Source organism: Centroberyx gerrardi, chromosome 20, assembly GCF_048128805.1.
Source record: "Centroberyx gerrardi isolate f3 chromosome 20, fCenGer3.hap1.cur.20231027, whole genome shotgun sequence".
In the NCBI taxonomy this organism is placed as follows: Eukaryota; Metazoa; Chordata; class Actinopteri; order Beryciformes; family Berycidae; genus Centroberyx; species Centroberyx gerrardi.
Window position 1 is genome coordinate 14,692,790 of NC_136016.1, and position 13,739 is coordinate 14,706,528.

At 41.3% G+C, this 13,739-nt stretch overlaps 1 protein-coding gene across 1 annotated transcript in view; it reads right to left on the bottom strand.

Moving 5' to 3' along the window:
• afap1l2 (actin filament associated protein 1-like 2) overlaps positions 1 to 13,032 on the bottom strand; it is a 53,742-nt gene extending 40,710 nt beyond the window's left edge. The window contains exon 1 of the mRNA XM_078290663.1: positions 12,906 to 13,032. Within this exon, the coding sequence (XP_078146789.1) occupies positions 12,906 to 12,921 (16 nt within the window). The 5' untranslated portion in view covers positions 12,922 to 13,032. The remainder of the gene's footprint in view (positions 1 to 12,905) is intronic.
• Positions 13,033 to 13,739: the final 707 nt, after the last annotated feature.

The window sequence follows — 13,739 nt, forward strand, 5'->3', positions numbered from 1 at the left end:
GGCTGCAGGGGAACATTGTCACCAATATAGATGTGGTGCTGCTGTCTCCCTCGAGGCCAGACAGAGTTTGTCTTGACTAATTCTGTGACTCAGTCTCACTCCAGGCAGTTTAGCCGTGAGACGTCCAGCAGCACAAGACGTCGCGCGCTGTCAAAGACCAGCAACGGCTCGCACATCCCCAGCTCTACTCCTGTTCCAATGCTACTTTAGTGTTCCGGTGCCATATGTGTTAAAATCAGACACAGACACACACACCCACGCACACACATACACACACACACACACACACACACACACACGCACGTGCAATAAGAGTCAACCTGATAAGAATAGTGTTATTTTCATTCTCATCATCATTCATCAATCGTTTTATATTTGAAAATACAAAATGATTCCAACTTACATCTCTATGCCTCTTTCATAGTCCAATGCAGTGAATTACTGAGTTATGTTATATATCGGAACATGTCTTTTGGGGAAGTCATGCTATCAGTATGAATATTACTTAGTTCATTCAGTGCAATGAATCAAACTAATTGATTTATATTATTATATAAACTTAATTCAAACATTTGCAAACAATTGCAAAGCAGGTATTTCCAAGTTCCACTTGACAGAGACTGCAAACACTGTTGAGAACTGCAAAACTGAGTATAAAATAACTGAAAAATGCTGTGTTGGCAATCAAACCACCATGTTTGCTTGTTTCAAGTGATGGAGAGGGCATTAAATCGACCTTACCTGGCTTAGCTAACTGACTATCTGCAAAACCCCTTTGCCTCTCTCCATGCCTGCTGGCGGTTGGCATTTCTATACTTATATAAAAATTAATTAAAGCACAAGTATGACCATTACTCATGATGGTAATTAATTGGCAGTTTATTTGGATGTGATCCCAGCTCTCTGGCTCTCTAGTTGATCAGTTGTCTTAATCTCTTATATTCTTAATCATCTGTATCTATCATCTCATCTTTCTCTTCTTAATCTCTTCTAATGTTAGGTTACTTCGCTTGCTAGTTAGGTTAGCAGACATGGCTTATTATGACATATCAACAAAATGGACCCAGAAATGCAAGGTACATCACCAATAACTGTTGGTGGATTTTTTTCTTTAAGAATTAATCTGGATTTGAGCTTGTAGATTGTACTTGTCTGTAGGCCACTTGTATGCACTTACATACATAGACTTGCATAGCACCATTCTAAAACTAATTGTAACTTGACGATTAGTTCTGGTAGAGTGAAGGTATTTCAATGACACAACGGCCTCAAAGCTTATTGACATCCTGTACAATGAAAGAGCTACAGCTTTGCCTAAAAGGGAAGTGATGGCAAGAAAGAGAATTGGAACCAGTGACTGAATACAATAGTAAAGGGTATGGTGCCTGTAACACAGTTACAGATTCAAGGCTTTTCTGCTAGAGTAGAAAGGAAACATTTGACAGAAGCAGGTCAGATTTTAGTCATCATTCCAACCAGTTTGGTTTAGCATATGACCTTTAAACACCAAATTTCCTGGTGAAAAACACATGAATGACATTGACCTCTGGGTCAGTTTCAACATGCACAACTGCAAGCAGCAGCCACGTATGATTGGTTTGTTCCAGACTGGCCTTCGTCTGGTTGAACTTGGCAGATAATTGGCTGATGGCAGGGCCTGATTAAAGGGTCTGGGGTCAATTTGATTGGTGGATGATCGCTATTGGCAGGCGTTAGTGTGTCTCCCTGCACTGTGCTCGGTTCAGCTGAGGGGCAGGGACTGCTTGAACAAGGCTGGATTAATCCAAGCTGTGTTTTGGTGTTATTGCCGTAGAAACCTGAATAAAGAAAGCGGGTGTCAACTTGATGACTTCAGAAAAAGGGCTGCCTGTGTCTGATGGTAGCGCTGAGGGGGCTTTGGAAAGAGGTGGGTTTGGATAAAGTGACAGAGAAATGAAACAGAGAAAATGAAAACTGTAGGTTGTGAGCTAGACTGAACCTAAAACATTATAAGTGTAAGCACCTTAGCGCACTGAGAAATGGAGTTCCTTCTCACTACACTCTATACTCATTACATTAGCATTACACTATATTGTAATTGGAGTGCAAAACTATTTTCAGATATGTATTTGAAATGCAATGAAATATGTCATTTATAATGACAAAATATATTGTAAATGGAGAGTGCAAACATTGTTGTCCCAGGCTTATGTGGAGCAAATACAAGGTGAAGTTGCAAATAGAGTGAGACTTTGACCTCGTAAAAACCAAGGAGACACTGAGAAACCACCAATGAACAATAAAATGAGCTGATTGAATCTCTGTAAAAACGATATTGTGTGGCATTTCATTTCAATTTAGGCTGTTATTTAACCAGGCACTTGTCACACTGACAAAGAAAATGTTCTATGTTGACCCTTCGGTAAGCACAAACAAAATAAAAACAAATTGTTAACCTTAATTGTTATACTTGGATTGTGTCTAGCTGCTGCTGTTTCATTTCCTTTCGGATTGCTAGCCATACTAACAAGCCAATCCTTGGTTAACTCCAGGGCCAGTCTAAAAACATTTCCCATTATGTGACTCGCTAAATAACAGGTTTACTGTACAGAGAAATAGAGAAAGAGAGAGAGAGAGAGAGAGCAGTGAAAATAAAAAATATATATTGCATACAGTATTTACGTTCATCATTCATTACATTCTCTCCCCAGATTAGCCAGCAGTGTGACCGTGAAAAGTTACCTGGTAACATTTCAAGTTTAAACTAGTTGCTTAAGACCTTCATTGGAAATGAAGTGTCATGATATATTCCTTGCCAAGGAATGCTGTGATAGTCTCTGGTTGTCAGTCCCTTGACTCTGCAGTATTCATTTGATCAAAGACGAGCTTCCGTAGTCTCTATCCCTCTCCCTTCACTCCCGCTTTTCCTTTTCTTTCTCTGCTGTGTCCCTCAAGACTCCAAAATGCTAATGAGAATGCAAACAGCATACCATTTCTGTCTTCTTATCTATCTATCTATCTATCTATCTATCTATCTATCTATCTATCTATCTATCTATGTCGGTCTGTCTGTCTGTGTGTCTGTCTATCTATCTATCTATCTTTAACACAGCCTGTGGCCACAACTTAAATGCTTTCATTTTCGACACACTACACATACACACGTACACATTTGCACATTTGTGTTACAAGTTTGCAAGTCATGTTACAGCCTCTCACATAGCCTGTTTTGGCAGTTTGATAATAAGATGATACGGCAATACAACTTTGGGTTTTGACAGTGAATAGATCTGCCTTTATGTACTCCCTATGCACCGCATGAGCTACCAATCAGGCAGTGCATAAATCCCTTCTGCAGTACCTAAAAGCAGATCTAAGCAGGTTGTAGCTGAGGTGGCAGTAGATGAGCAAAAGCAGCAGAATTTGTCATGGCATGCAGCAACACAGCAGACTGCATGGAGTGAACAAGTGGTTAAACAGTTCACCCTGTTCATGAAGAATGTGTGTGATTGGTGGTGTATGTTGAACATTCTGGCCGCACCAATAGACCAATAGTTAGTTTGTTAATTTATTTGTCGGACACTACTGATCAGATTTTGAAAAACTGTGTCATGCAATATCTCAGACACCACGGATTGAATTTTCACAAATCTTGAGGAAATTATGCAACTCACCACCTCCAAAAATACACTGATTGGCCCAATGTGAGTGCTGCAATTGCAGGTAAAAGCAAGGTGACATATTTGCCACTGATTGGCTCGGACACCATCATTCGTGGGGGATGACATGTTTGTCGTTGCCTTATTTATTGAGAGACTTATTACTTTCAAGGCTATGGCAAAACAGATTTAAGAGTTGCTAATGCTACCCAATGAATCAAAAATGTGTGATTCTCCTCTATTATATACAAGTGATGGAAACAAACTTGGCAGGGCAATTGAAACTGTTAACCAAAAATCTTTGTCAATTTTGTAGTGCAGTGGCCAAAGTCTAATGTGTGGTTGAAGAAAACTACTACAATTGTGGTCAGAAAGGAAGTTATGGCCAAGATCATAAACCAGTCATGGGAAGAGTTAGATGCACAGTGGGAAGAGTTTGAGGTTGACACAGGACACAGGAGTCTGCAGTATCTGCAGGTTTTCTGTCCGACCAAACAGCCCCCGTTTCTTTTTTTTTGGCAGAGCACTTTCCCTGTGGAAAATGCTTGAGGCATTCTGCCGTGGCACAATTAAAAATTAATTCAGTTTGATCGAAGTGATTAGACCAAGGAAGAGAACAGAAAGAAACGGGAGTTCCGATGTCAGACAAGGGAAAAGATGAAAGGGAATGGTGTAGGCATGGGCTGAATACACTACAAGCAGGGGAGAGGGGGAAGAGTCTTTGGGCATAGTTGTGTACGATGTTACTGCAGAAAGAAATTCTACACCATCACAGCCCTATTTTCAGGTTTTTACTGCACATTTACTAGGACTAGGCTCTTTGGAGTGATGCATCAGCAACAGACTGAGGTATTACTGTAACTTTTATAAAAAAATACTGAACGAAGAAGCTATAGGAGGCACTAGTGAAGAACAGCTCCCATTTCTTTCTTTTTCAAGTTTTCACTCCCCTCTCATCTTTCGCCTGCCCCATCTACTGTATCTTGCCCTTATTCATCTCTCAGCTTTATCTTTCCTGACACTCTCTCTTCTCTTTTTCCCCCCGTCTTCCTTTAGATCTCTCTCTTTCTGTGCTATCCATCTTATATTGAGGCTTACAGCTGGGTCCTTGGAGAAAACAGACAGCTTGATAGTTGAAGCACACTAATGGGCGCTGAAATCCAAGTAAATCTTTGTTTTTTACAGGCAGGGGCCCTGGTCCAGTCGAACACCCTCACCTTAATTAGGATGCAATGCATGTTTCTGTACAGATCCAGCCTTGAGCTGAAGATTCAATACTCCGACTTAGAGGCATAATGACATGAACTCCTGTGTGTGTGTGTGTATGTGTGTATGTGTGTGTGTGTGAGAGAGAGTCTACAGCCAAGACAGAGAGAGGGAGAGCGCAGGAGAGATGTGGGGAGTGAGAAAAAGAACAGGAGGAAGTTCAAAGTTGAAGTTTGGAGGATATTGCAAAAATCTCTGCCCATAAAAATAAAATCAGCCATTTGCTGACACGATATGGCTGAAATGACACCATCATAGAAGCTGCATGTCCCATATTACTGTAAAGGGATACATTGACATTTTGAATTTGAGTAATTTTCTTCACCGTTGTACGTTGTGAAAAGGTTGAGGAAAAGTTTCTGTAGCCTATTGCTGACTCAGTTAAATGACAAATGAATAGCACTGTTATCAGTTATCATTCAGACCAATGGGCTCCACTAGCTGCAAGCTAGTTCGCATGTTAGTTTCAATGAAGAATGCTAATAATGCTGAAAAGCCATTTCTAACACAGCTGAAGGACAAGAGCTAATAACTCTTCTTCCATAATATGAGAAGGCAAATGTCATTATATCCCTTAAAGAACTTAGTTTACATCCAAAAAGCATGAATGAGCTGTTTAGATCTCCACTACATGTAGAGAATTTACAATGACCCATTTAACAGTGTGGATTAGCCGTAAACTGACGATGACAGTAATATTGTTCGCTGGAATTTTAAGTGACACGAGTCCTCCCAAAACAATCAACTCTACAGCTCTCTTCCTTCCTCTGTCTTTCTCACAAAACACACACAGTCATGCACACACACACACATAGATGAAAAATCTGTCGACCCTGCGGCATGAGGCAGATGAGGCTCAGTGCGGTGCCACCTCCTCCCTTCATCTCTCCTTCACTCTGCCTCTCTCCTTATGTGCCAAAAACAATGCTCCCTCGTTCCATGGGACCTCACAAAGTCACAAGTGACGTCCTCCATTGTCAGATATTTGCCGTGTGTGTGTGTGTGTGCATGGGCATTTATGCACGTCTGTGTAAATGTGTATATGCATGAGTCATAAATTGTGGTGCTGTGTATTTATATGTGACTGTGTATGTATGTGCACGTGTGTGTGTGTGTGTGTGTGTGTGTCTATGTGTGTTTGTGCACATGTGTAAATGTGCGTGTGTGATAAACAGTGGTGCTGTAGTTACATGTGAGACTGCGTGTGTATATGTGTGAGTGTGTATGTGTGTGTCTCTGTGTATGTCAAATACCGGAGACTTTCATAAAAAAGGATGAAAAACAATCTAAAAAATGTGGATTAAAACCTTATTCCCACACATTCACAACCACCAGCATCCTAACTCAGAAACAATGGAGCATTGGGCAAACAAACAACCTTATCTTCCTTGTAAAGAATGTTGCTACAGATATTCAGTATCCATCAATGTTTTGCTAAAGCGTAAAAGGAAACGAAAGTAAACAAAGTTGTCCATGACAGAACAAGTCTATGTTCAACAGCTTCTTTCTTCCTTAACATCAGATCTTAAACGGACAACGTCGGTATTGATTTCAGACATCGTTATCCAGTTGTTGCTTTTATTACAAGTTAAGGTTAGAACTGGAAGTTAGAATTGTTTCAGTGAAGATATATTGTGTGGTGATTATTGTTTGATGTCTAGGTAAAAGTGAAGCTTTACAAGCCTCCTCAGTCCTGCTTTGTGAGAAAGAGAGCGACAGACTAGAGGCAGCTGCTGACAAATAAAAGCTAACTAGCAAGGCCGCCCCAGAGTCAGCCACATGAAAGCTTCCCAGCTTAGTTATTATCCCACAGATAACTGGCCAGGAGTGCTGTAGGGAGAGTGTGAACTGGTGTGTGTGCATATGTGTGTGTATGAGCATGCACACATAAGCCCCTGTTTCCTAAGCACCTATTCCTTCAAAAGGTTACATGGTGAGACAAAAACAATACAGGCCTGATACAGAGCTTCTGCAGCCAATAAACAAAGCCACATTTGATGTGTTGAAAATGAACAAGAGCAAGACCCACAGGGCAAAAAGGGGCAAGCACACACAGAGCCCCCCTCCTGCCACAAAGCAGGAAGAAAGTCTTTCTTTTCATCATTTTTATAGCCCAGTCCAGCTTCCTGAATTACCCACACTGCATTCACTCCCCGTTGGCAAATACACCTCATGACACACATCCAAGTGAACAGGCAGGCCCCATGCCAGCGCTGATGGCCTACATCCTAGCCTGAGCTCATGGGAGGTCAAACCCCTCAACCCACTGAGTCTACTGTTAAGACACATTGTTAAGGTACAGAGAGGCACTTTGCCAACTGTCATGTCAACTTACAAACTGCACAACTTATTTTGACTGTAAGGGACCTTGAAGGTAATTTTGACTGACATGGTCACCGCTGTAATAAAAACACAGTGGATGTGCATTGGCAGTGCTGACATACCAGGACAAATTTGGGACCTGCTGCATTTAAACTTGCATTTCACTTGAAAATTGTATTTTCTAATGGTATTCCTCACTTAAGCTTTGTGCCATGCCAGTTTTTCATGAGCATCATTTAATTTGAGCATTTTCTAGCACATGGATTCTAGGAAAAATGCAACCTAAAATAGAATTCCCATGTTATTCGTTACTCTTTCAAAGCTAGAAATAAGGGAGGTGAGAGTCTTATTCATTATGCCATTAAGCAATACTTTCTCAAATTGCTCAGTTGAAGACATTGTGGACACTCTAACAAGATAGCTTTTTCCAGGGAAATGGGAACCGTTTCCTGGTTCAGAACTGTTAGTGCTACTATGAGGTAAATCTAACTGGGGTGAGACTATGCATTATGCATACAAAAACACAGTATTTTAAGTTCATTGTTTGAAGTACAGCAGTCTACCATTGGTAGGCAGGCAGATTGCAGAACATGATTGCTGATTCTGTCTGCGAGCTCAAGTGCTGAAGTTTGTCTTTGGGGAGGTTATTTGAATTTCTTGAATTTTGCAGCATTTGGCTGTGGCAGACTTCTCACTAGCAAAGGAAAGTCTAAAAACAGTTGTATCCTCTCTATGAAACTTTCAGGAAAAAAACAGCGTTTTCACAACAACAACAATCAAAAGAGCAAAGACAATGGCAACAGATATTTATATAGATAAAACTCTTTAACTTCAAGGATGTTAGTAGTTTAATAGTAGTTTAATAGAGCACAAGAATGAACTGTTCAAAACAAAAGGTAGGCTAGGAGTTAATTTCGGTTTCGGTCATTGTTTATGCAGCAGATACTTCTTGCACAGTTACACTGTACACTTAACTTCTACTTTACAAGCCAAATACTGTCCAATAGTAAATCAACAATATTTTAAAAGATTTCAACATTTTTCCGACTCTAGTAGTTTTAAAATGATCATATTTGTATTGTAATTATATTATAATGCTATCAACAAACGTTTGATATGATTTGATTTGATTGACACATTTTATGGCTTCTATGGTTAAAAGCCAAACACTGGAGGAACAAGCCAGACAGGGCTTGTGTCCCCAGGATCAATTTATCAAACATACACCTGAAACTAATATAACACACTTTGACAGTAGATTTCTATGTGTAGCTGGTTACCTATGTATTGTGTAATGATATTGGGGCTCTGTAATGTGTAAAAAGAATGAAGACAGGGATAACTTTCAGGAAAAAGTGAAAATTGTGCACTACGTTAAACAGTACACGCACACCTTCTTTTCCCATTCCTGATTGGGTACAAAGTCAGCCCATTTAAAATTGTAGTTGCCGGTCTGTCAACTGAATTATCCATTGAATCAAAAATGTCCAGCAACATGCTAGTCTGTCAGTCTCTTTCCATTTGTATTACATTTTGTTTTGGCACTGACTGTAGAATCAGATGGTTGTTGGAGAAGACGACTGAAGTGGAAGGCAAGAAAAGGAGGCATCATGGATCCCACCAGGTTTTTGGGTGAAACCCAACTAGGCCTACATAAAGTTTGAAGCACAGAGACTGAATTCTACACAGACATGCTTTACCCAGAAAACTGCTGGGATCCATAATAACATGGAAAGCAAAACAAGCAAGGATGTGGAGTGGAAGAGATTGATTGACAAGGAAAGGAAGATAAATATTGAAGAGGCTTTTGAGAAAAAATAAACAAGACTATGCTATGTTTCCATTTCGAGGGTTATGGGAATATTTGAGGAAATTACACTTTTAATTATTTTTATATGCGTATTTAGATGTTATGTAGATAATGTTTACCTTGTCGGCAAACATTTTGAACGTGCCCATGCACATAATGCACTAATTGATTTGTGGGCTGACCAAGTGTTGGGAGGCACAGTGAGAATGTAAACAAAGCTGTGTGAGATTTGAGTGATGCAGGATTCTTCAAAATAAAGATGGCTATAAATATCTTACGATAGGACAATATGATTACTTAGTATGCTGTATGTTAAAGTGTTAGCATGCACACCAGACAGAGCTATCTACCAGAGACACAGACATGATTTTGGTGCCAATCCTCTCATCAGATATTGGGTGACCAATGGACCAAACTCCTAAAAAGTCAGTGTAGTCCTTTAAGCGTGAAGTTAACAGACACCCAGTACACCCAATGTTTGTGCATGGACAGAGCCTCAATCACTGATGCATGTGCATGGATAGGGCCTCAGTCATCAGGCCACAGAGTTCACAAGAACAAATTTATAGGAATAGGAAAACACATTACATGAGCATTCAATTGGTATGCCATGCAGATGTGGCCACAATGAGTGTTGAGGCAAAGTTTCAATGCAATGAACAATGCAATTGGCTGTAGCAATTTGCCCATATTTTCCAATCACAGCTGTTTATTGCGGGAATTCAAATAGCACTTTCTATTTGAAGCATAACTACATAACTGTGAGTCCTGTTAAGTGACCTAGGGGTTAACTAGCTACACAACAAAATAACTTAGCTGGGTTAGGTCTCCTGCTGGATGTCATGGAATTTATACTAAGCATAGTAAAAGTTATGTTTTACACAAGACATTCTCTACTTTGGGTGGTATCTTCACAATTTATGCCTACAAGACAACTATCTCACTTCAACATTCTTACTCCAAGGTGGGTAATCTCACAAAAAGTGTCCACAAACTAAATGCTCTCCAATGGGTAGTTTGGCTTGTTACAGTATGTAGACAAATTAGGTCTTTTTTTTTTAACTGCAAGTCAGGTAGGGGGTTTGGAACATTACATAAAAAGAGCAGCAGTCATCTGCTGGCTGAGCTGCTGAAGTACTCCCTCCATCCCCTTTAACAGTGGTTTTCAACCATGTTTCCCAAGAGTCTTCATTCCAAGGAAACACTACAGCAGCTCATTTCCCTGATTCCTTCAACCAAAGGGGAGGAATGAATCAGTGAAATCACCTGGTGTAGTGTTTTATTGGAATGGAAACCTACAGACTCTTTGCCCTCCATGGTACATGCTTGAGAAATGCTGTCCTATACAACACATCCAGACTGCTGAAGCCTGCCTTGTCTTCTCCAATGTTTCCTTCTCCTGTACTCCCTCCACTGGCTGCCTGTGGCTATTCATATCTAATGCAAAACCCTGGTGCTGGTGCACAAGGCTGCTAAGGCAGTCGCACCCCATACCTCCAGGCCTTGGTCCAGCCCATGCTCTGCACTCCATTACTGCCAGGTGCTTAGCTATCCTTTCCCTGCAGCAACCTAGCCATCACTCCACCTGCCCTCAGCTCTCCCTCTCCCCTATGGAGAACATCCTCCTCTCATGTCTTCCCCCTCTTCCTGCCCTGAAAATACTCCTGACCTGTAAAAGAAAACCTGCCGTCCTCAGCTCTTAATTCTTCACCTATAGCATTTCTCAATCATACAAAGCCATTCCAGGGGCACAGCAACATTTGTTCCATCTATTGTCAAGCTAATCATATTTTGTATTTTAGGCATTTAGCGGACACTTTTATCCAGAGAGACTTACAATAAGTGAGTGGGTAAGGGTTCACTTCAACAGAAAAGATGGTTGCTGATTGCTGGTTGTTTATGGGGCTTGAACACGTACCATTCCAGTTCTAGGATGTTCTGTCTAACCACTAGGCTGACCTGTACGCCCACAATATATATAGGGATATAGGGATATGAGATTTTTGTATAATATCATATTTACATGATGCCCAAGTCAGGCAGATATGAAATTGTTGCCCCCAACTAATGACACAGCCCCCCTAAGGGTCAATTAGTAACAAATACTGTATGTCATCTTGTCTTGACCTATAATTGCAGTTCCCCCCTTCAGCCAATCATTGGTGAGATGGTCAGATGCATCATTCCCCCAAGTTTCGGCAATGCCCAATCAGTGGTGTCTGAGATACTGCGTGTGATGGACCGACAAATTAACAGAGACCAATCCATAGCCCCCACCCATGATGAAATCCCCTCAAGGGACAATGATACACAGAGTTCCCCCACATTTGGCAACTAGCAACATTGGTCATCTACACTGAGAAAGAGAGACAGAGAGAGAGAAAGAGAGAGAGAGAGAGAGAGAGAGAGAGAAAGGGAGAGAGGGAGTCAATAGGCTGCTGCCTGGTCAGCTGGAGAGGAGGAATGTTGAAACAAGACTGTTGTCTTTAAAAATGCGGTGATACCATTCCAGTTAGACTAGTCGGCATTGTTCTCCATCCAACAAGTTGCATCTGCTGACTCACCCGGACCCATGAAGGCGAGGGGGTTTCCATAGTATGTAGTGCTGGGAGTTGATGGTCCACAGTCATGTTTCTCCCATCACTGCCCAGGTCCAAAGATAACTAACCTCCCCACAATAACACTGTTTGTTTTGGACTGTAGCATTGATTTTTACATTAACAAGCTTTGCATGTGAAAATGTGATGTTGAGACAGCAAGCTGTTTGTGAGGTGAGATGCAACTCATGGCCATTTAGTGATTTGTTCTTCAAGATTTAGGCTCAAACTCTTTGTTTATGTCAATCAGGCAGTATTAAACCGCCTTACACATTCTCATGGAAAAAATAACCACAGGAATTTGAGGAATCTTGGGAGAACAATGTTGTTGCTATTGGAATTCATCAGCGACCACTGTAAACTACTTTTAGGGCCCACTTGGGGGGCGGTTTGGGATTAAGCACTCATCTTTATATACTGCAGGAAACAGCTATTATCACTTCTCAATATTTTCAATCGGATTCAGTTTAGTTCTTGACATTGTCCAAACGCGGTTTATTATCTTAACAGTTACTAGACTGAATACAGTCTGCCTGTATGTATAGCAACCCGCCCCCCACAAAGAGAGAACAGGGACATTTCTGAGGTGCTCGGTGATCATGACAGACAGGTGACCGAAACCCAAACCGAGATGAACGCAAGTAGGCTATACAATGTAGATTATATGCTGTGGCCATTACAGCACAGACCAACTTGTTTCCACCAGAAATAGCTTCAAATTATCAGCAGATGCTTTGAGTGTTTTATGTTTCCTTGTTAATTATCTACTCTCCTAGCCCACGCTGAAAAAAACATTTCACACATCACATGACATTAATTCGAAAGTATAGTTTGGACACTGGAAATACATGTTCTTTCTATGCGCTGATGACAACATGCAAATGTATCTGCATAGCCTATATCCCAAATACATTTTGGCCCAAATATATTTTGCCCTCAAAACCTATTTCGCATGAATGTCATCTGCATGTACAAACACATTTTGGCCAATTCTGGTACATTTTTGAAACAGCCTATATAGGCTATAGGCTACTTAACATATTGTGAATTAGCCTATATGTCAAATGTATGCGATGCATGCGATCACTGCAGAAAATATGCGAAATGGTTAAGTGCGAGTTAAGTCCAGTCCAAAATCTATACGGTTGCAGGCTATTGCCGCCAGTCACATAGTCTTACAAGCATTCCGTCTACATGATGTGCACCCAAGTGTTACAAGTCGACAGCCCTTTCTCAGGTTATTGACACACAGTTCAAAAATCATTGCCTTACCTTTGTGCTTCTCCATTCGCTCGCACGAACCCTGACACCCGCTTCACCTTGTCCCTCGCTTTCCCCCTCTATGGAAACGAAAAAAAAAACCCCCAAAACAATCCCAAAGTTTGCTGACAAGTTACGGGGTGATGGAACGATGCAACTTTCGCGGAAGAAAGCGCTCCCGTTTTCAAACAATACACTTGCAAGTTCGGACGGCCGGAGTTTGACGGAGCAACAGCGCTCTCCTCTTCCTCGTCTGCCTTGCCGCACCTCCTCCTCCCAGCGCGCAGACAGAGCATCAGACCGCAGCGAGGATCGAGAAGAAACCGCTCGGCTGCTCCCAGTCGGCGGCTCCCACTGTGGGGATCTCCAGGTGTCCTTAAGAGGCTCTCAGGGCTTCCCCAGCAAGACGAGGAATTCAATTTCAGTATTATTTCAACTCCCAAGAAGTTGTCACACTGAGAGAATGCGTAAGGATGGCTGCATTATTCTCCCTGCCTTTGTCATCTCCCCCATCCGCCGTATAATTCATCATGTCTAACAACAAAAACCTTCTCAAATAGGGTTCCTTATTGGGACAAAATGTATCTAGGCGTCCATCTATTTGCGGGTCCTTGACGTAAAAACGTCTGTGAACCCTTGCTATAACAAACAGAGCTGCAGGCCTCCCACATAAATGAACTCTGACATGCCTTTTGTAGTTGATGCTTTTGAAGGGTAAGATATAGCCCTATACAGGCTACTCAATTTTTTGCGTAAATTGTCTAAGCCTACTTGAGTATTGGAGTTAAAATGCCATCTATGAGAAGATGTGTTTAGTCTACATGGCATTGCTCTGGCAGCCGTTTT